The following is a 20599-nucleotide window of genomic DNA, read 5'->3' as shown; positions in this document are numbered from 1 at the left end:
ATTGGGGTGGTCTGAGGTGGAGATGTATAGCTGTGTGTCATCAGCATACTGATGAACACTCACCCCAAAACCACGGATGATCTCGCCTAGCGGTTTTACATAAATGTTGAACAGAAGGGGTGAGAGGACTGACCCTTGCGGCACCCCACAAATAAGGTGCCTCGAGGTCGACCTCTGCCCCCCTGCCAACACAAACTGCGAACGGTCAGAGAGGAAGGAGGAGAACCACCGAAGCACGGTGCCCCCTATTCCTAACCCCTCCAGCCGGTGCAGTAAGATACCATGGTCGATGGTATCAAAAGCCGCTGAGAGATCTAATAGGACCAGGATAGAGGAGCAACCTCTGTCCCGAGCCCTCCAGAGATCATCCACCAATGCGACCAATGCCGTTTCCGTGCTGTATCGTGACCTGAAGCCCGACTGGAACGGATCCAGATAGACAACTTCATCCAGGTATCGGGGTAGTTGTCGCGCCACCACACTCTCAACAACCTTCGCAACAAAGCGAAGATTGGAGACTGGACGATAATTTGATAATATAGCCGGGTCCAGGGAAGGCTTCTTGAGGAGGGGCTTCACAACCGCCTCTTTCAAGGCGACGGGAAAGACACCCTCACTCAGAGAAGCATTTATAATCCCCTGGAGCCAGCCTCGTGTAACCTCCCGGGAGGCCAGTACCAACCAGGAGGGACACGGGTCCAATAAACATGTGGCAGCGTTAAGCTTGCCCAGAATCCTGTCCACGTCCTCAGGAGCCACAGAGTCAAACTCTTCCCAGATAACGCTCTCAAGACCTGCCCCCGTCTCCTCCCCTGGATCTACCCAATCGGAGTCCAGGCCTTCCCGAATCTGAGCGACTTTATTATGCAGGAATTGTACAAAATCCTCAGCTCGACCCTTTAAGGGATCTTCCCGTACTCCCACCTGAAGTAGGGAGCGGGTCACCCTAAACAGCGCAGCTGGGCAGTTCTCTGCAGATGCAATAAGAGTGGAGAAGTAGCTAGACTTCGCCGCTCTTATCGCCACTAGGTAGGTCTTAATATAAGATCTCACCTGTGTTCGGTCAGATTCAGATCGGCTTGTCCTCCAATCGCTCTCCAGGCGTCTTTTCCGACGCTTCATCTCTCTCAGCTCCTCGGAAAACCAAGGAGCTAGACGAGATCGGCATCGGGTCAGAGGCCGCAAAGGCACAACGCGGTCCAAGGCCCCAGTAGCCGCCCTGTCCCAGGCGACCACCAGGTCCTCAGCCGAGTTGTGAGCCAGAGTCTCAGGAAATGGCCCAAGCTCCATCAGGAACCTTTCGGGGTCCATCACTAATACTAATAGTAGTGATAAATATGGCAACATCAGAGATCAAAAAGCTCACTTCATTGTTTCCTTATTAACTCTTCCATTACAGGATAGATGAGATTGAAAAAATATTTCTCAAATTTACCTGAAGGTATCAGTTCAGATAATCGAAACTTTGCCACGTTTTCTGAAAATGAGAGATCAAATATATTATTCATGAGAGCTAAGCAAATATAACACTTATGTGCAAAAGTGCTCAAAACCCTACGAGGGACATGTTCTTAGATCTTCATATGGTATTACCATATTTTAGTCTTCAAGGGCCTCCCTTTCATTTTAGTTCACTTTAATGCAAGATAGATACTGAAAAAGCATTTATTGATTTATTTGTTTCCCGCCTTTATTATTATTACAAACAACTCAAGGTGACCAACATATCCAATACACCTTCCTCCTCCTATTTTCCTCACAACAACAATCCTGTGTGGTAGGTTGGGGTGAAAGAGAATGACTGGTCCAAGATCACCTGGTTAACTTTCATATCTAAGATATCCAAATATTACTTCCATCTATTAATACTCTAATCTATTGTAGGAGGGGAATAAAAAGCCTTTCTTGAAATATTCCCAAACCACATATGATCTTCAAACATATTCCTGAACACTACAAAGAAGAAAATACAAAGAGCAGCACACCGCATCTCTTTTTTCTTCACATTCTGTATTTTTAAAAACTATACTTTCAGTTGTGATTTCACCTGAACCCTGAAAGCTCGGTTTGATCTTTATTTGATCTCATTATTAATAGTTTGAGCAAATCAATCACCCAAGCTCAAACAGCATCAGGATAGCAGTTCCTGATTTAATTTAAAAGTAAAAAAAAAAAAAGGTTCTGCTTTTAATCCTATGCACTGCCACACAAGAACAGAAAGAAGGGAAAGATTTTGTATGACTCAAGTTTTGGCACACAATAGGAAAATGATTGTTTATGATGTCTGAACCAGATCATCTGTAACACCTCTGGCTATATCTTGTGATAATGCCTACAGCACCTTCAATCTGGTCTAGTTTGGTGAATTGACTTATGTATTTCCCTCAACACATGTTGAGTGGGAAAGCAGAGTTAGAATGGACTCCCAAGAGGTTAGGGGAGGTGACTGTTGATGATACAAATATTGCAACTTCACAATGCACTTTATGCCCATTTTCTACATGTGTTTTGTGGCACTGCAACAGCTATCAGGCCAATTATGGCACGATTACTGAAAAACAGAAGTGAATACCTGACCAGAATTTCAAAACTATCATTTTATATTTTTACAATGTTAAATATCACTGATAGTAAATACTATTTACTCATTTATTGAGGGTTGTATACCTACTGTAATTGCCTAAGTACATTTAAGAACTAATGAATTAGAATGTTGGGATCTCTTTGTCTCATTTTTTTTACTAAATGTGTAGTAATTAGTCTGATGGTTGTTGTAATTCAATAATTAATTTTGTGTTTCCAACATCTCTTTTTATACCTCATTATTTTATTTTTATGTCTTCATGTATTTAACTTCTTTAAAAGAAATTTGTATAATACTGATCACTGACCACTCAAAGCAAATTTTACTTGGAAGACCAGGGAACATATTTTGAGAGACTTACTTTCTAGCAGTTCTACAACGGTAATAGGATCTGTAGCATTTTCAAATACCTACAAGAATAGAAACAAAAAAGGATGATAATAAAAATGTTAGAAATAGCCATTTGTTCAAGAAAATTTCATCTGATTAATATTCATCCTTTCAAATTTTAATGTATTCAATTGACTGAAGTTAAATGCACATAAATATCAAAATGTCAATATAGATGTTTTTGTTCTAATGAAGGAAATTTAAAAGACCCTTTACTGTTATTCATCAGATAAAATAATCATTGCTAAATAAAACTGTTTGAATTACTAAGTTGGATTCTGGCATGCAGACACTGTGGTAGAAGTCTGCCATCATTAACTATTAAAATAAAGCAAGGTTAATTCACATTAATAAGACACACCAACAATCCTTAAAAAAAACACCCACCTAATACCCATAGTATATGACAACCTTTGCATGATGGGTGGAAAGCAATTGGCCAAAGTTAAGCCATGCTAAAAAAAGAGAGAGAGGGAGAGTTTACTCATCTTAAAAAAAGGACTGGGTTAAAGGGCACAGTTTTGCCTTCTGCTCCCATCCTGCCTCTCTGAAAAACTGATGGAGATGGAAGGGGTGGGGAGGGGAGCAGCTGCCGCATTACGGCAGGAACCACTGAGTGGCTGATGAAAAAAGCAGCATCAGAGAGCCCCCAAAGCAGCCTCTGAGGCCTAGAGACACTATGGAAAATCAGGATGGCAGCTGCTCTACAGTAAATGTCTCGCCTGATATTTATATTCAGTGAGCAGAATCCTGAAGAACACTTATTTGAAATGATTGGAACAAACATTTCAAACGTTGGATTCCAACAAAGGGCTCAAAGATATCTGCAGTCGGAGTACGGGTCAAGATTACAGCCATGATCTGTTATCAAAGTCCCAGCTCTTTTTTACTTACGTTGTACACACAACATACATAAAACTGGGGTGAGCTGTTGATCCCACCATGGCTATTCCCTTTCTCGGCAATTAACATTTACAAAGTGCAGAGAAAGCGTAAGATACAAAAGGTATCAAAGGCAGAGGATAGAAGAAAAGCCAAGGAAATCCTATCTAATCCTTTTTATGCTTACACCCTTCCCTGTGCCTTTCTATTCTTTTTCATCTCTGCAAACCAACCGTGTATCGTAAGAAGAAAAAAAACTACCTATGTACTAGATGTGTAAAACGGCTTTCAAAATATTGACACCTCCCACAGGATTATAACAGGTGAATGTAAACTGCAGACAACAGCTTTCCACCAAGCATTAAGAAAAACAGCCTAATGCGAGGGTTATTTAATATTTCATCACTCTGCCTTAGAACGAAGTAGATACTCTTTAAGACAGGGGTGAAATGCTCCTGGTTTGGACCGGCTCGGGCGAGTAGGTAGCGATGGCGGCGGGCAGTTCGGAGAACCGGTAGCAAAAATCCCTGCCCCCGCCTCCCATGCCCAGCTGAGCCATGCGATCATCAGAGCCTTTTCTTTCTTTTAAATGGCTCTGACGAGCCAAGCTCTGATGATCCCAGCTGAGTTGCCTGCTAATCAGGCAACTCAGCTTGGATCACCAGAGCCATGTAAAAAAAAAAAACCTTTTTTCCTTTTAAATGGCTCTGACGATCCAAGCTCTGACGACCCCAGCTGAGTTGCTTGCTAATCGGTAGCAAAAATCCCTCCCCCTCCCTCTCCTATCCCCCCCTCAGCTTGCTTACCTTAGCTGCTGGTCGCAACGCCTTGCTGTAATCCCTGCGATCCATTGCATCAGCAAGCAACTGAATCTCCCTGCCTGCAATTAAGCAGGCAGGGAGTTGTGGACTTCAACTCCCAGAATTCCTCAGCCAGCAAAGCAAAGCTGGCTGAGGAATTCTGGGAGTTGAAGTCTACAAGTCTTAAAGTTGCCAAGGCTGGAGACCCCTGTTCTATTGGGTAAGTTTTTTTCCCCTTTGGGAGCTTTAAAAAAATAGTTAATTGGGGTTTTTTTTAGTTGTTCTTTTTTTAGACCTAGCCATTTAAAGTTTAGGAAGTTTTAAATGTAGCTGCTTTTATATAAAAATAAAAATAAATTAAAATAAAATAATATTTGTGCAGCTTTCTGAGATTTAGTGTGTTTCTGTAGTGTTTCACTCTACACAAACACACAAAATCTCACAAAGCTGTATGTGGAATTTTGTGTGTGTAAAGTGTGAAAGTTGGTTTTTTGGGCTTTTTGTGGCTGTGTAAGGTTCCTGCTTGTTGCAGGGGCCATTTTGGGTCTAGCACAGCTGCTTTTACATTGTGGGTGAGCCAGTTGTGTGGTGTTGTGTTGTGTGTGTGTAAAGTGTGAAAGTTGGTTTTTTGGGCTTTTTGTGGCCGTGTGAGGTTCCTGCTTGTTGCAGGGGCCATTTTGGGTCTAGCACAGCTGCTTTTACATTGTGGGTGAGCCAGTTGTGTGGTGTTGTGTTGTGTGTGTGTAAAGTGTGAAAGTTGGTTTTTTGGGCTTTTTGTGGCCGTGTGAGGTTCCTGCTTGTTGCAGGGGCCATTTTGGGTCTAGCACAGCTGCTTTTATATTGTGTTGTGTTTTATATAGTTGTGTTGTGTTGTGTTTTGTAGGTTAAAAAAGGGCAGTGACATTGACTTGGCCACGCCCACCTGACCAACAAGCCATGCCCTCCCAGTCACCTTACTGCCAAGCCCCGCCCACTAATTAAGCCACGCCCACAGAACCGGTAGCAAAAAATTTTAGATTTCACCCTTGCTTTAAGACATAGCTGGGCATCTGCCAGGAGTATTGTCATTATCCTTTGCATTACAGATGCTGTCTTGACAAGAGATTGGGTGGGACAGATGATCTCTTAGGGATTTCCAACGAGGTTATCTTGCTTGTGACCTTCCATACTTATGGGTCCAATTAAAGCTTTCACTTAAATAAGAAACCAGGCCATGACATTGGGCATTTCTGTTTGTTTTTAACATACCTTCTCAAACCACATTTTCTCATGGAACAAGAGAGGGAACACTGGAGGAATGCAATCGGTCTCCTTGCACTGGCCCAGGATACAAACAGTGAGATAAACATCGTTCTTCTCTGTCAAATACACACCAGGGCAAGATACCTTTGATGAAAATGAGATGAGATCACAACCATCATGAGGTGGTCAGAGTGCTCAATGTAAAATACAGGTAGTCCTCGACTTACAACAATTCATTTAGTGACCATTCCAAGTTACAACAGCATTGAAAAAAGTGATTTACGACTGTTTTTCACACTTACAACCATTGCCGCATCCCCATCAAAGAAAAAACCAGGAAGTCTAGGTGCCTCTTGAAAAACCACCTTTGGGATCCCAATGACCATGTGATCAAAATTCAGATGCTTGGCAACTGGTTCTTATTTATGACGGTTGCAGTGTCCCAAGGTCATGTGAAGTCAATGGGGAAGCCCGATTCACTTAACAACTGTGTTACTAACTTATCAACTGCGGTGATTCGCTTAACAACTGAGACAAGAAAGGTCATAAAATGGGGCAAAATTCACTTGATAAATGTCTCACTAGCTAGAAATGTCTTTCTAGCAACAGAAATTTTGGGCTCAATTGTGGTCATAAATTGAGGACTACCTGTAAATGGGACATTTGCCACATCTAGCATTATCTAATTGCTACATCTTCTACCATTTGCAAAATTATGTACAACTCTAATGAGACACAGTAATGTAGACATGAGATGGCTTCGATATTTCCTTGGAAATGTTTGTCATGGTAGAAAAAGAAGACCTGTCAGATAAAATAGGTGGGGAACCATCCCACACTCTGCATGGCTTGCTTTGACCTGACACAGGAAGTGTTACACATGGCTGTGTGATACTGCATGGATGTAATGTTAGGTTGACTGAGGAGGACAGATGTTCTTCTACCTGCTGGAGGTCATAGCATTCCATCTGCAAGTGAATGTTGTGCTTCTGTTTAAAGTTTTTTTAACAGTTTGACATAAGGGTAGAATAAACTTAGGTTTAGGGTTCTAAATGTTTTATCCTAAAAATAAATCTGAGGATTAGCATTAGGAGATTTTGGACATAGCAATACTTTAAAAATTGACATTAAAGTTAAGGTGGAATTCTGGGGCAATACTTCAGGAAAATATTCTGAAAGACTAAAGTTGAAGTTAAGGTTAGGGCTAGATTTCCTTGAAATCTATGATAAAAATGAGGGTGAGAATACAACATGAATGTTTATGCATAGTGCTATCCTTTGGTTGATCTTATGAGGAAGATAGAGTGCTAAAGCAATATCTGAAGTACATATTATTTATATACGTAAGGATAAGGATACGGCTAGGTTTAGGGTTCCTTGAACTTGGTGAAGGTAGTAATGGTTAGGTTAGAGTTGGGATTCTATTCACCCAAATGTGACCCGCAGTAATAATTCTTAAGTGCAAATTATGCAGAAGATTCACTTTAAGCATAAAAAATACTGTATAATGCTCCCCAATTTTATTTATTTATTAAATAAACAAACATATATGGCTGTGTGACTCCAGGCAGCTTTACATTAAAAACAATTAAAACATTTTTAAAATCCTATCATAGTTTAATGGATTTTAAGTTTAAGAAAATTGAATACATATAAAAGTTTTGCCTATCCATTGTCCTATTATTCAGTTCTCACATTAACAAAAGTCTAAAACACAATCCATAAAATTGCACTGCATCCTGGTTTGGCTTAAGATACCTTAAAAATGAATTAAGCTTTCATATGAGCGCTGGGATTAGAATGCATTCTTATGGGAAGTAGTGATTATTAATATTGATTGTTGATTAATAGTATTAGTAATAATATTGATTAATATTAATAAATGAAATTCAATGTAGAAGTAAAGTTCTATACTTAGGCAAGAAAAACCAACTGCAGAGGTTCAGACAAGGTCAAACTTGACTCAATGCCAGTAACTTTGAGAGGGATCTTGGAGTCCAAGTGGACAATCACTTAAATATGAGTCAACAATGTGTGGCAGTAGCCAAAAAAGCAAATGCAATTCTAGGCTGCATTAATAGAGGGATAGAATCAACATAATGTGACGTATTAGTACTGCTTTACAAAGCTTTAGTATGGCCCCACTTGGAATATTGCATCCAGTTTTGATTAGCACAATATAAAAAAGATGTTGCGATCTGGAAAGAGTGCAGAGAAGAGCAACAAAGATGATTAGGCGGTTGGAGACTAAAACATATGAAGAATGATTGCAGGAATTGGTTATGTCTAGTCTAGTGAAAAAAAGGACTAGGGGAGACATGATAGCAGTGTTCCAGTATTTGAGGTGCTGCCACAAAGATGAGGGAGACAAACTATTTATCAAAGAACCTGAAGGCAAGGCAACAAACAATGGATGGAAACTAATCAAGGAGAGAAGCACCTTACAACTAAGGAGAAATTTCCTAACAATGAGAACAATCAACCAGCGGAATGGCTTGCCATCAGAAGCTGTGGGTGTGCCCCATCACTGGGAGCTTTCAAGAAGAGATTAGACAGCCATTTATTTGTCTGAAATGGTATAAACTCTCCTGCTCAAGCAGGGGGTTGGATTGGATGGCCTCTGAGGTCCTTTCCAACTTTGCTATTCTATGTTCTAGTATATTGGGAATTGCCTGCTGGAATAAGTGTTAATGTGAATATTTGAATTGGCTCTAGGACGAAGTTACAGTACAGGTTAGGATTGGTTGAGGCCTAGCTCAAATTTTGTATTGATATTTCAAATGACTTATGCTTCATGTTAATTTTATATATATTTCCCCCCTAAGAATTATTCTTTCCTTTCACTGTGGAGTGAATATGTTTTTATGTATGGGTTAAGGTTAGAGTCTAGATGAAGTTAGGGTTAAGGACTGCAGAAAGTATATGCTAATAGTAAGCATCAGGGTTAGTGTTATAGGGAGTTTTAATGCATAGAATTCCTTTAAACTTATATTATAATTAAATTGAGTGTTGCAACAATCCTTTGGGAAAATAATCTGATGGCCAAAGGTTGAAGTTAAAGTTAGAAATCTGTTAGCATGTTAGCAAGACGGTTAACACCAGGAGGCAATTTTATAGTGATGATCTTCGGTTAATTTATCAAGTAAGATTTATAAGTAGGGCAATGTCTGACAGAATATTGTTCTTTAATAGATTGAGTTTAGGGTTAGGATAAAAGTTTTAACACTATTAACCTAGGTCGGGAGCAGCTCACTTTAACAGTGCATATAACACAGAAAGCAAAAAGTGACTTTTGCTTTTCTTCAATGCATTTTTGGATTAGAAAAAAAAAATATTTGAATCAATAATAACGATTGCAAAAATGTCTTGGGGTGGGGTGTAAAGGGACAGCAGAGCTGGATCACCGAGATCGGGAATTGCCAAATTTCTCCGATTATTCTTTTGCAACTTCACTCCCGTTTTGCAGAATAGCAGGGCATCTAACGACACGAACCTTCTATCAACTATCCCCACCACCACGCACGCACATCTTCCATGAACCACTGAAAGTAGAAAAGGCACATTTCCCAGTCCGGGATCATGGGGGGGGGGGCTGCAAACATTTCCCGCTCCAGCTACCTTTGCAAGATTCCCCCTTGCTGGCTCCGCGCCCCTCTCACCGCATGGATCTGCAGCTCCACCACTACTTTCAGTGGCATCCCCACCAGCTCTCTCGCTCTCGCTCTCCACCCGAGGTCTCGGCGCGAAAAGGGGGGGCTCGGCCACGACACCTGTCCCGTGGAAGGAAAAAGCGTCGCGTCACCCTGGAGACGCCAACGTTCCAGCAGTCCCGGCTAGGCGGAGGGGAGGAGAGGGGAGGGGCCTCGGGGAGGCTTCAGGCGGGAGTGCCCGGGTCGCCTCGCAACTTCAGGCGTGGGGAGGTGGGGAGGGTGAGCGGGGGGGGGGGGAAGGATCCCTGGTCGCGTTGGGGATGCGACTTCGGTTGGACTCGCGGTTCGCGGCTGTTCTTTTTGCGCGCTCAGTTTCTCCTCGCCCAGCCTTCGGGAAAGGGGATCGCCAGCCCCGATCGAGCCTTTTGTCGCTTCCAATATTGACAGTTCAGGGATTTCAATGCAGCCTGTTACATTGCGGACCAAGTTGTTTGAAAGTTGCTTGAATTAAATGGTCCGTCGCTTCCCAATTTGGTGCAATCCAGACTCCAGGTGTTTGAAAATAAACTGAGAACTTCTCTTCTCTTTTCTTTTTTCTTTGCTTGCCTTTCTCTCCCTCTCTCTCTCTCCCTCCTCCCTCCCTCCCTCTCTCTCTCTCCTCCCTCCCTCTCTCTCTCTCGGGAGTGGATGTATTGACCAAGTTGTGAAAGTTGCTTGAATTAAATGGTCCGTCGCTTCCCAATTTGGTGCAATCCAGACTCCAGGTGTTTGAAAATAAACTGAGAACTTCTCTTTTCTTTTTTCTTTGCTTGTCTCTCTCTCTCTCTCCCTCTCCCTCTCCCTCTCTCTCTCTCTCTCCCTCTCTCTCTCTCCTCCCTCCCTCCCTCTCTCTCTCTCCTCCCTCCCTCTCTCTCTCTCTCCTCCCTCCCTCTCTCTCTCTCTCTCCTCCCTCTCTCTCCTCCCTCCCTCCCCCTCTCTCTCTCTCCTCCCTCCCTCCCTCTCTCTCTCTCTCTCTCTCTCTCCTCCCTCCCTCTCTCTCTCTCGGGAGTGGATGTATTGACCAAGTTGTGAAAGTTGCTTGAATTAAATGGCCCGTCGCTTCCCAATTTGGTGCAATCCAGACTCCAGGTGTCTTATAATGAACCGAGAACTTCCCTTTTCTTTTCTTTTTTTCTCCTTGTGTGACTTTCTCTTTCTTTCTTCTTCCCCTCTCTCAGGTGTGGATGTATTTCTTCCAAAAAAACAAAAGGAAAAATGGAGCACCATCAAGGCTCCCCGACCGGGAGCCTTTAAGTTTGTCGGCTCAGCTACTAATTGGAGTTGGTGGGAGCTCAGCCTATCTGGAGAACAGCAACGCAAATACTTGAAAGATCGCTGGATGATGCGCCATACATGTTCCTGTATTTTTTTTTCTTTGCAGCAACAACAACAACAAAAATCAGCAATCCCGTGTAGTGACTTTAAAAGAAAAAAAAAACCTCCGTGGATCTTATATACAAACACAGGCGGGCGGGATCGCTTGTATAGCTGTTATATTTTTTAAGCGAGATAAAACTTCTTATTTTGCGCCGACAAATGACTGCCAGCTGATCCGCCGCAGCCGCGCACTGAGCAGCCGAGGCACCATTCACAAATTGCTCAAGCGCGCGCCGTGGTAGCGCGCTTTCCCCGGTCTCCTAGCAACGTCCTCCCCGCCCGTCAATGCCGAGGCCGTCACGCGATAGAGTCAGACACAGGAGGGAGGCAGCGCGGTGAAATCATAAATAGGGGACGCTTCGTTGTTGCCGGAAATGACTTGCACTCTCACTTCCGGTGGGGTCCGCAACGGTTTCGGGTAGCGGCTCAAGCCAGGAGGAGGTGGGGGGGGAGGTCCTCGCCTTTGGGTGGGCTTCGGCGAGAGAATGGAGCTTTGGCCTCCGCGTCCTCGTGAGGCACCTTCGGGTCGGGCTGAAGACTTTTCTCACCCAAATGCGCAGGTACGCTCACTTTCTTCGTAGCGACGCCCCTCAAAAAACTTGTCCGCAGGTGGAACATGAATCTCCCTCAGCCTGCGCATTCTGCTCTGGCTACTCCCTCCCCCAACTTTATTTCCTTTAACTCTCTCCCTCTTTCCTTCCTTCTCTCCTCCCTCCCTCCTTCTCTCCTTTATTCTTCTTTCCCTCCTCCCTCCTTCCTTCCTTCCTCCTTTCTCTCCTCCCCCCTTCCTTCTCCCCTTCCTTCTTCTTTCCCTTCTCCCTTCCCTCCTTCCTCCCTCCCTCCCTTCTCTCCTCTCCTCCCTTCTTCTCCCTCCTCTCCTTCCTTCCTTCTCTCCTTCCTTCTCCTTTCCCTCCTCACTCCCTCCTCTTCTCTCCTTCCTTCCTCCTTCCTCCCTCCTTTCTTCCTTTCTCCTCCTTCTCTCCTTCCTTCTCTCCTCCCTCCCTCCCTTCTTCGTTCCTCCCTTCTCTCCTTCCTTCTTTCCCTCCTCCCTCCCTCCTCTCCTCTCCTTCCCCATTCTTCCTCCCTCCTTCCTTCCTCCCTTCTCTCCTCCCTCCCTTCTTCCTCCCTCCTTCTCTCCTCTTTCCCTTCTTCCTCCCTTCTCTCCTCCCTCCCTCCCTCCTCTCCTCCCTCCCTTCTTCCTTCCTCCTTCTCTCCTCTTTCCCTTCTTCCTCCCTTTTCTCCTTCCTCCCTCCCTTCTCTCCTCCCTCCTCCTTCCTTCCTTCTCTTCTTCCTCATCCTTCTCTCCTTCCTTTTTTTCCTCCCTCCTTCTCTCCTCCCTCCCTCCTTCCTTGCCTCCCTCTGTCCCTCCCTCATAATCTCAGGCATTTCAGTATTGACCTATTGTCCTTAATGGACTTGATTTAATGAAAAAAAAACACCTATTTTTGGAGGGATTGAGATTAACTTAATCTCGGGAGGCATCCATCGCTCACAGAAAACTCCCTATATGTTCTGCATGGCTATTATATAAACATCTGTATTAATTTTCCTATAATCTATTGAAATAAATGCCCCTAAAAAGAACCATGTCATCCAATTCTGTTCCTGTTTGCATATTCCACTCATGTAGGCAGTAAGGGATACATTTAGTAAGTATCATGCAAACTATCCCTATACAGGTAGTCCTCAATTTATGACTACAATTGAGCCCAAAATTGTAGCTAAATGAGATGTTTGTTAACTGAATTTTGCCCCATTTTATGACCTTTCTTGCCACAGTTGTTAAGTGTATTACTGTAGTTAAGTTAGTAACAGGGTAGTTAAGTGAATCTCGCTTCCCCATTGACTTTGCTTGTCAGAAGGTCACAAAAGCAGATCACGTGATCCCAGGACATCGCAACCATCATAAGTATGAACTGGTTACCAAGCATCTGAATTTTGATCATGTGATTATGGGGATGCTGCAGCAGTTGTAAGTATGAAAAACGGTCATAAGTCACTTTTCAGTGCCATTGTAACTTTGAACAGTCACTAAATGAACTGTTGTAAGTTGAGGACTACCTGAATATATTTGTGTTGGATCTATTCTCAAATAAGTGAAAATTTGCTTCTAAGGGCTAATCTAATTTTCACAATTAGAAGGTAGTCCTATTGAGCTTTGTTGTAAGTACAGAAGTCTACAATTGTGATTCAAGGGTCTTTCCTACTCCTGCTTTTAAGTGTTAGTCCGTCTCTCTTGAATTGGTGGAAAATTATATTGATGTGAAATATGCTGTCTCCATTGGCAATCTCTGTGCCTCTATTGTCTCTGTTTCAAGTCATTGAAGTAATCTGATTTCCATTCAAGGTAATGATAACAACGCCCAACATATTCTATAGATTGTACAAATACCTTTGGACTAAGGGGGAAAAAATACTATTATTAACACAGCCTAAGGACAATTTAAGCTTTTTTCTCTCATGGCTAGGAACTAATTTTTATTTCTTTAGCTGTCTTGTACTTAGAAATAGTTCAAGTATATGTATTAAAATGAGATGGAGTATGAAGTCCTTGATTATATTTTTTTAATGAACATTGTTATAATTCCTTCCTGTGAACAAAGACAATCCTGTGTAGAATAAGTTCAGTTTGTCAAAATGATTTAAGGAAACCAATTAAATTTTATCCTTTACTCACTATCATTCTACAAGTTCAAAAATATTTATTATATTGACTAGTACAAGGCTTTTGAATGATTCTTAATTATGTGATAAAGAAAATGTAACATGGTACCATTATTAGCATATGTGCATAGTAAATAAGTACATTTAGTGAGACATTCAGATTCACTACTGAAGTAATAAAATCTGATCATAGTGTGTCAATGTATATATTTTCTCTCTCTCTCTCTCTCTCTCTCTCTCTCTCTCTCTCTCTCACACACACACACACACACACACACACACACACACACACACAGAATGGCCAGAGGCAGGATCAATTGAAGCACACTCGTATATTTTACTGAGTCTCACCCATTTGCACCATGTAACTGTTCCATATGTAATTTCTTAAGACATTTTAAAAATTGGTTCATTTATCCCCAAGTTTCCTGTAATTTTGCCTGTCTTATTTCCAAATAGTAATGGAGACATTAATTTGCAGACTTATAATGATGGAATCGAACTGGCTTGCCAACAGCAAAAAGAATATGTAAAGAGTTCTGTGGAATGCAAATGGAATTTAGCAGAAGCCCAGCAAAAACTTGGAAGTTTAGCATTACACAATTCAGAATCTCTGGACCAAGAACATGCCAAAGCACAGACAGAAATTGATGAATTGAGATGGAGAGAAGAAGAATGGCGGCGGAAGGAGGAAGTATTAAGACAGAAAGAGAGACAGAATTTATGGAATATGGATTTTGTTAGCAAAGAGGTATTTAACAAGGTATAGAATGATCCAGATTGTATAAAAAATTCTGTATTCAGGTTTTCTTTGTGTCTGAGTTTCTGAAGTAACAACTTCAGGTATACCTAAACTCTTCATAGAATTGAGTCGCTAAAGTTTGTTTCTTCTGAATCCTATAAGTACTGTAATTTTGTAGAGCACTACTATGCTAATTGAGGTCTGAAGCAAAACATCAAGATACATGAGAGGAATGTATAAATTACAATGGTTAACATGACTTATTTCTGTTGGCATTAGCAATTGAAAGTATTTAAATTTAGGCTTGCTTCCACAGTAGGATTCTTTAATATTGCTTTATTGCAAAACTAGAATGCCTTCCTAGTAGCCAGAAGATTTACTGGATCTTCTCTCCAACTCTGCAAAAAAAAAAAAAAAAAAAAAAAAAAGTGGGAAGAATATATTCTAGAGGCATTATGGAAAAAGCTTGATTACAAATCAGCAAGATATATGAATCCTTTGAAACCAAAATTCCATTTTTCTCCACTTCCTGCTTTGATACTATTGACAACAGTATTGTGCAGTTGGTCTAGTTCAGAGGTGTCAAACTTGATTTCATTGAGGGTCACATCAGGGTTGTGTTTGACTTCGGAGGGGCAGGGGGGGCGTGGCCAGCTCGACATCACTCATGGGGGGGGTGTCTGTAGTGGCCTGAGCGCTCTGCCCGTGAAAATGGGCGCCTGAGCTCTGTTTTGGGTTGCAACAGCTTCCTGCAACCCTCTGCCAGTGAAAACGGAGCTCGGGAGGGCTGCATGCGGCCCTCCCAAGCTCCGTTTTCACTGGTGAAGGCACTGTGGGCTGGCCCTTTGTTGTTTCCATAGTGGACCCGCGGGCCAGAACTAATCACCCCGCACACTGGATTCAGCCTGCGGGCCTTGAGTTTGACACCCCTGATCTAACTGGAAAGAGAAAATGGGGCATTAAGAACAATTTAAAAATGCCACAGTCTTAGAGATTTTTAAAGTGTTTTAAAAGAAATTATTAATTTTCAGTACACACTAAATAAGCTACTGTTGCATTTAAACATTTAATAAACATTTAAATACATAGCATATTTTAAGATACTGGAAATTATGAGGTGGCATCAGAGAAAAAAATATAAAACCTGAGTGAATGAAAGATTCAGTTCAGATTCAGACTGATGTATAATAATTAGAGTAGCTTCTCTAATCTAAATAAGTAACTCCTGACTATAGAGAGACTAAGTGTATTTTAATTAGTATAAATGAAATGGATGTACGTAGTCCAAAATAACCTTGAGGACTATTCACAATGATAATTAAGCAATGATTAATTAGCAACTGTCAGATGTGACACTTTAGTATATTGCATATTTTGTTTGCCAGAGTTTTATTAATCAAAAGAAACGGAAAGAAACTGAGGAAGATGCATCTAAATCATTCATGCAAAAACATGAGGAGAAAATTAGACATTTTGGTAAGTTTTTTACTTATGAATCATTTCATGACCTACATCTACACTAATAATGCATTTCTAGTTTAACAAGTGATATATTTTGCCTAAAATCCATAGTAGGCTCCTTGAGATACACTGTTTCTGAGTAACTGAACTAAACAAAGTATTAATCTCTCATTGCTATGGGATGGGTAGCAGTACCAAAACGCCTAATTTATTCCTGTCTAACATAAATCGGACTCAATTATAACCAAGCATTTTTTCAGTTTTAGGAAAACTATTTGTTGCATCTCATTGTTTTTCAGGAATGTTGAGCAGATGGTTTGATAGTCAGAGATTTCTCTCTGATCACCCATACCTTGTCTGTGAAGAAACAGCAAAATATCTTCTTTTATGGTGTTTTCATCTAGAAGCAGAACAGGTATAATTTCAGGGTTTTGATGTTGTAATTGGAATAAAGCTGTTTTTCTATTTACCCTAAATTGCATTGAGATTGTCCATATTTGGGAAATTTACTAATTTCAGTGTCATTTTCTTCTGGACTTAAATATTTTAACTTCCTAATATAGTGCAAAATTGTATTTCATTTTAGCACTGAGAAGTAGATATTCTGTAATGGCTTATCACATGTTTAAGATGATTTCTTACTTGCTGACTGAATCTTCATTAAAACCAATAATTATATAAAAGTCAAATTCTGAAGTCATAACTGTACATAATCTCTATATAAATAATTTGTGGGTGGATAATGCAATTAATTTTTAAACTGAAATCTCAAAATCATTTACTCTATGTAACATTGCTAGATTGATATTTAAACACAGATTTGTACATTTTGAAAGGTAGTGTTTGGTTTACATTAATAATTGGCCATTGTTACAACAATCATCCAAATGCTTTGAATGGCCCTTTTTATTAAGCATCAGCCTTGAACATTTTTTTATTCTGAACTGCAAACTAATGACTGCAGTCATAATAATTCTATTGTGTAATGTGTTTTCAGAATCAGACTGATTGAGCTACTTCTATACAGCAACTTATTTGGAAATACTGATTTATCTATAGTATTACATTTACATATGGGTCTGTGTAGTTACAGCATGTCTTTCTGTAAACATACTGTGAGCTAATACTGTATGGACATCTTCAAGTATTATTTGTAAAACTAAGAATTATTGAATTCTTATAATTCTAAGAATTATAGGAATCCTGTATTTCACATCACACCTTGACAGTTAACTAATATATTTTGGTTATCAAAGGGAGCTTCCTAGTGCATAACTTAGTTTGGTCCACTTAATATGGGCTTCTTGAATTGTTGCTTTATTAGCTTGCAAATGTGGTACAGGTAGTCCTCAAAGTACACATTTACTTAGTGACTGAAGTTATAACGCTGCTGAAAATTATGACGATTGGTCCTTACACAACCATTTCAGCATCCCAGCAGTCACATGATCAGAATTTAGATGCTTGATGACCAGCATGTGTTTACAATGGTTGCATTGTCCCAGTTTACTTAATCACCATTTGCGATCTTCTGTCAAGCAAAGTCAATAGGGGAAGCTCAAAGGCTTCACTTAATGACCACATTGATTTGTTTAACAACGGTGGTAAAAAAAAGGTCATAAAATCAGGCATGGCCCATTGAATGACCATTCATTGAATCACAGATGTTCCGGTACCCATGTAGACATAAGTTTGAGGACTACTTGTACTCTGTTTCTTACAGATTGTTTGAATTGTTTCTTTTATAGAAAGGAGCTCTAATGGAACAAGTAGCTCATCAAGCTGTAGTCATGCAGTTCATTATAGAAATGGCCAAGAGCTGTAATGTGGATCCCCGAGGATGTTTTCGCCTATTTTTCCAAAGAGCTAAGGTGAGGAGGGGTGCTTTCTGTTCAACATGGAGGGAGGGGAAGGGAGGCCATTTTAAAAAGTTTTTAGGAATCCACTTTTTTTTTTCTTTAATTTATATGCCGCCCTTCTCCAGAGACTCAGGGTGGCTTACAATACGTTAAGCAATAGCCTTCATACTTTTGTATATTTATACAAAGTCAGCTTATTGCCCCCACAATCTGGGTCCTCATTTCACCTACCTTTGAAAAGATGGAAGGATGAGTCAACCTTGAGCCTGGTGAGATTTGAACTTGCAGTAATTGCAAGCAGCAGATGTTAATCACAGTGCTTTAGTCCACTGTACTACAGGCTCTTTGAAGCCTAGCCAGACTTTCTCCTTGGTTGTTAGATGCTAAAGTGCTTTTCCAAGAGAATAGTTTGGTGGGATTATTGCTATTACTGTTGTCATTGTCATTATTTCAGTCAATGGCCACCCATCTTAAAAACAGTAACTCTGGGTGGCTAATAAGATAAAATAAAAATCAATTAAAAACACAAACATATAAGTAAGCATAGTGGCAGATTGTCACAGCATAGTGACAATCATATAAGTAACCAAAGAAAGGTATCCTAGGTATTATTTCTTTATAGATGAAATCCAAATCATGCCTCATCTGTTGGACCTTATATTTTTATCCATCTTCTTCCATTAAAACCCGTTCTCACAGAATTATGGACATTGTTATATCATAGGGTTTTGTTGCATTGCTTGATCAGTGTGTGTGGTAACAATTTTCAACAAATACCTGTTGAGAGTAAGCTGTTTTAAAGGGCACTGTAATGCAAATTCATTAATAAGAATGATGGATTCTACATAATGACACATAAGTAAATTTATATACATAAATGGACTTTGAATTCTCCTTATCTCCTTATCTCTTTTCACTTCCTCAAGCACAATCCAAAACTATTCTAAAGATTCTTCATCTTTATAGGGACCCATTTTTATACTGTTTGTGTTTTAACAGCTTAAGTGAATGTAAGATTATTTCCTAAATTATGTATGAAAATATGAATGCTATTCACATAATATGAATCATACAGTGGCAAAAATATGAGTGTCCATCTTGTTGAAAAGATTATAAGGGGGGAAATTTGCTTTGTGAGCAGCGCTTTTACTATTTATGGATGGTCAGATTGGATGTATTCCCCACTAAGAATATTCGTTGGAGATATAACTTTAAAATGGCTGAATAAATCTTTGTAACATGTCTTCTGAGACTTCAGGAAGTTTAAAATGTAATTACTAGCACTTATTTAAATTAGTGGTAATTTTATAATTGTAGATTAGCTCATTTTTAACTCTGCATATGAGTAAAATTCCAGAAGACTTGATAGCTCTAGGGTATATTCTGCCATTCTAAGTATACACTTTTAGTTTAGTCTCTTTTTGGACTGAATGTAGGAAACTGATAGCTAAAATAGTTATCTACTGATGGCCTTACACATGAAAGATTATGAAAAGGTTTTTCTGCCAGACCTGATGGGACAGGCAAATGTAATCAAGTGGAGGTGGTCCCTCAACCCATTTTGCAGGCACCTCCTTAAGGGGCAGAGGAATAACAGAATAACAGAGTTGGAATGGACCTTGGAGGTCTTCTAGTCCAGCCCTGCTGAAGCAGAAAACCCTATATCAGGGATGAAATGCTCTCAGTTCGGACCGGATCACCTGATCCGGAAGCGATGGAGGCGGGTGGTTCGGAGAACCGGTATCAAAAATCCCTGACACCCCCACCCCCCCAATGCCCAGCTGAGCTGCACAATCATCAGAGGCTTTTTTTTTTACTTTTAAAAGCATTTTTTCTACAACCTCTTCAAAGAGGTTGTAGAAAAAATGCTTTTAAAGGTTAAAAAAAAAAATTGGCCATGCCATCCATTCACATTACCCCACCACCACCAAGCCACACCCGCAGAACCGGTAGTAACAAATTTTAGATTTACCACTGCCCTATACCATTTTAGACAAGTGGTTTTACTTGCAATATACAATTACACATTAAAGAGAAAAGTTAAAAGAGAAATATTGGGAGAGGTTAATTCTATCTATTACAGCTGAGCACAGTTCAGTATTTTAAAATATTTCTATAACAAATTTGGTATGACAAAGATTTTATATAGTTTGCAAGTCTAATGGTATATCCTAAGATTGAGAAAGAAAGGAGTCATTTGATGGTGTTTTTCTTCATGTGGCAATTTATCCCATTCTTACATCCTCCAGAATGGCTATGTTGATGAAAATTATGGGCACTGTGGTATAAATGATGTGGAGGGGAAGAAGAATGCTTGTGTTATAAACTACATTGTTTGAATAACTTTCATCAGGATTTGAACACCTGTCACTGATTAATCCTCCACTATGATTAGCCAAACTAAAAAAAAAACCTACATAGAACAAAAACAAAAGTAAGAAATGTGAAAATCTACGCTTATCTGAATGATATAGATTCTATGATTAACTCTTGTCTGCTTTGCTGGAATGTCTTATTTTTTAGCACAAAATATTGAAAATTAAATTGTAGGGTTATCTAATTGCTTTTGTGTTTGTTTGACAGACAGGGGATGAAGGCTATTTGGAAGCTTTTAAAAATGAACTGGAAGCATTCAAATCAAGAGTGAGGATTTGTTCACAATCTCAGAATTGTCAAGCTATGCCTGTTCAGAATCCTTTATTTCACAATGATCTGAATTGTATAGGTGGACTTGCACCTCAGGTAGCTTTTGTTTAATTGTATGTATTATTGGAGTATCAAGAAAAAAAATCTTTACTTCCCATCTTCTTCCCTACATTCCCTACATTCCTTCTCACAGCCCATGGTAGAAAACTAAGGCTCGTTTGAATGTTAAGTAATTAATATATATCATTTTACCATGTAGGTTG

The 20599-nt window shown here is 40.2% G+C and overlaps 2 protein-coding genes across 5 annotated transcripts in view; one reads left to right on the top strand and one right to left on the bottom strand.

Moving 5' to 3' along the window:
* The window catches only part of SPATA6L (spermatogenesis associated 6 like), a 32888-nt gene extending 23292 nt beyond the window's left edge, over window positions 1-9596 (bottom strand). Inside the window, exons 1-4 of the mRNA XM_070935564.1 lie at window positions 9558-9596; window positions 5905-6042; window positions 2946-2994; window positions 1436-1477 (exon numbers count right to left, since the gene is read on the bottom strand). Coding sequence (XP_070791665.1) covers window positions 1436-1477; window positions 2946-2994; window positions 5905-6042; window positions 9558-9596 — 268 coding nt within the window. The remainder of the gene's footprint in view (window positions 1-1435; window positions 1478-2945; window positions 2995-5904; window positions 6043-9557) is intronic.
* A 1778-nt stretch (window positions 9597-11374) lies between these two features.
* The window catches only part of CDC37L1 (cell division cycle 37 like 1, HSP90 cochaperone), a 21899-nt gene continuing 12674 nt past the window's right edge, over window positions 11375-20599 (top strand). For 3 of the 4 annotated variants that reach the window (XM_070938616.1, XM_070938614.1, XM_070938613.1), the window contains exons 1-6: window positions 11375-11524; window positions 14110-14391; window positions 15756-15846; window positions 16131-16246; window positions 17580-17702; window positions 20274-20432. In XM_070938616.1, coding sequence (XP_070794717.1) covers window positions 11450-11524; window positions 14110-14391; window positions 15756-15846; window positions 16131-16246; window positions 17580-17702; window positions 20274-20432 — 846 coding nt within the window. In that variant the 5' untranslated portion in view covers window positions 11375-11449. Of the gene's footprint in view, window positions 11525-14087; window positions 14392-15755; window positions 15847-16130; window positions 16247-17579; window positions 17703-20273; window positions 20433-20599 lie in introns of all 4 variants that reach the window. The other variant, XM_070938615.1, reaches the window with a different exon arrangement.

This window comes from Pituophis catenifer, unplaced genomic scaffold (genome assembly GCF_029215685.1).
Source record: "Pituophis catenifer annectens isolate HBS135680 unplaced genomic scaffold, rPitCat1.0.hap2 SCAF_2, whole genome shotgun sequence".
NCBI lineage: Eukaryota > Metazoa > Chordata > Lepidosauria > Squamata > Colubridae > Pituophis > Pituophis catenifer.
Note: the sequence above shows the minus strand (reverse complement) of the source record. Positions and strands in the feature narration are given on the sequence as shown.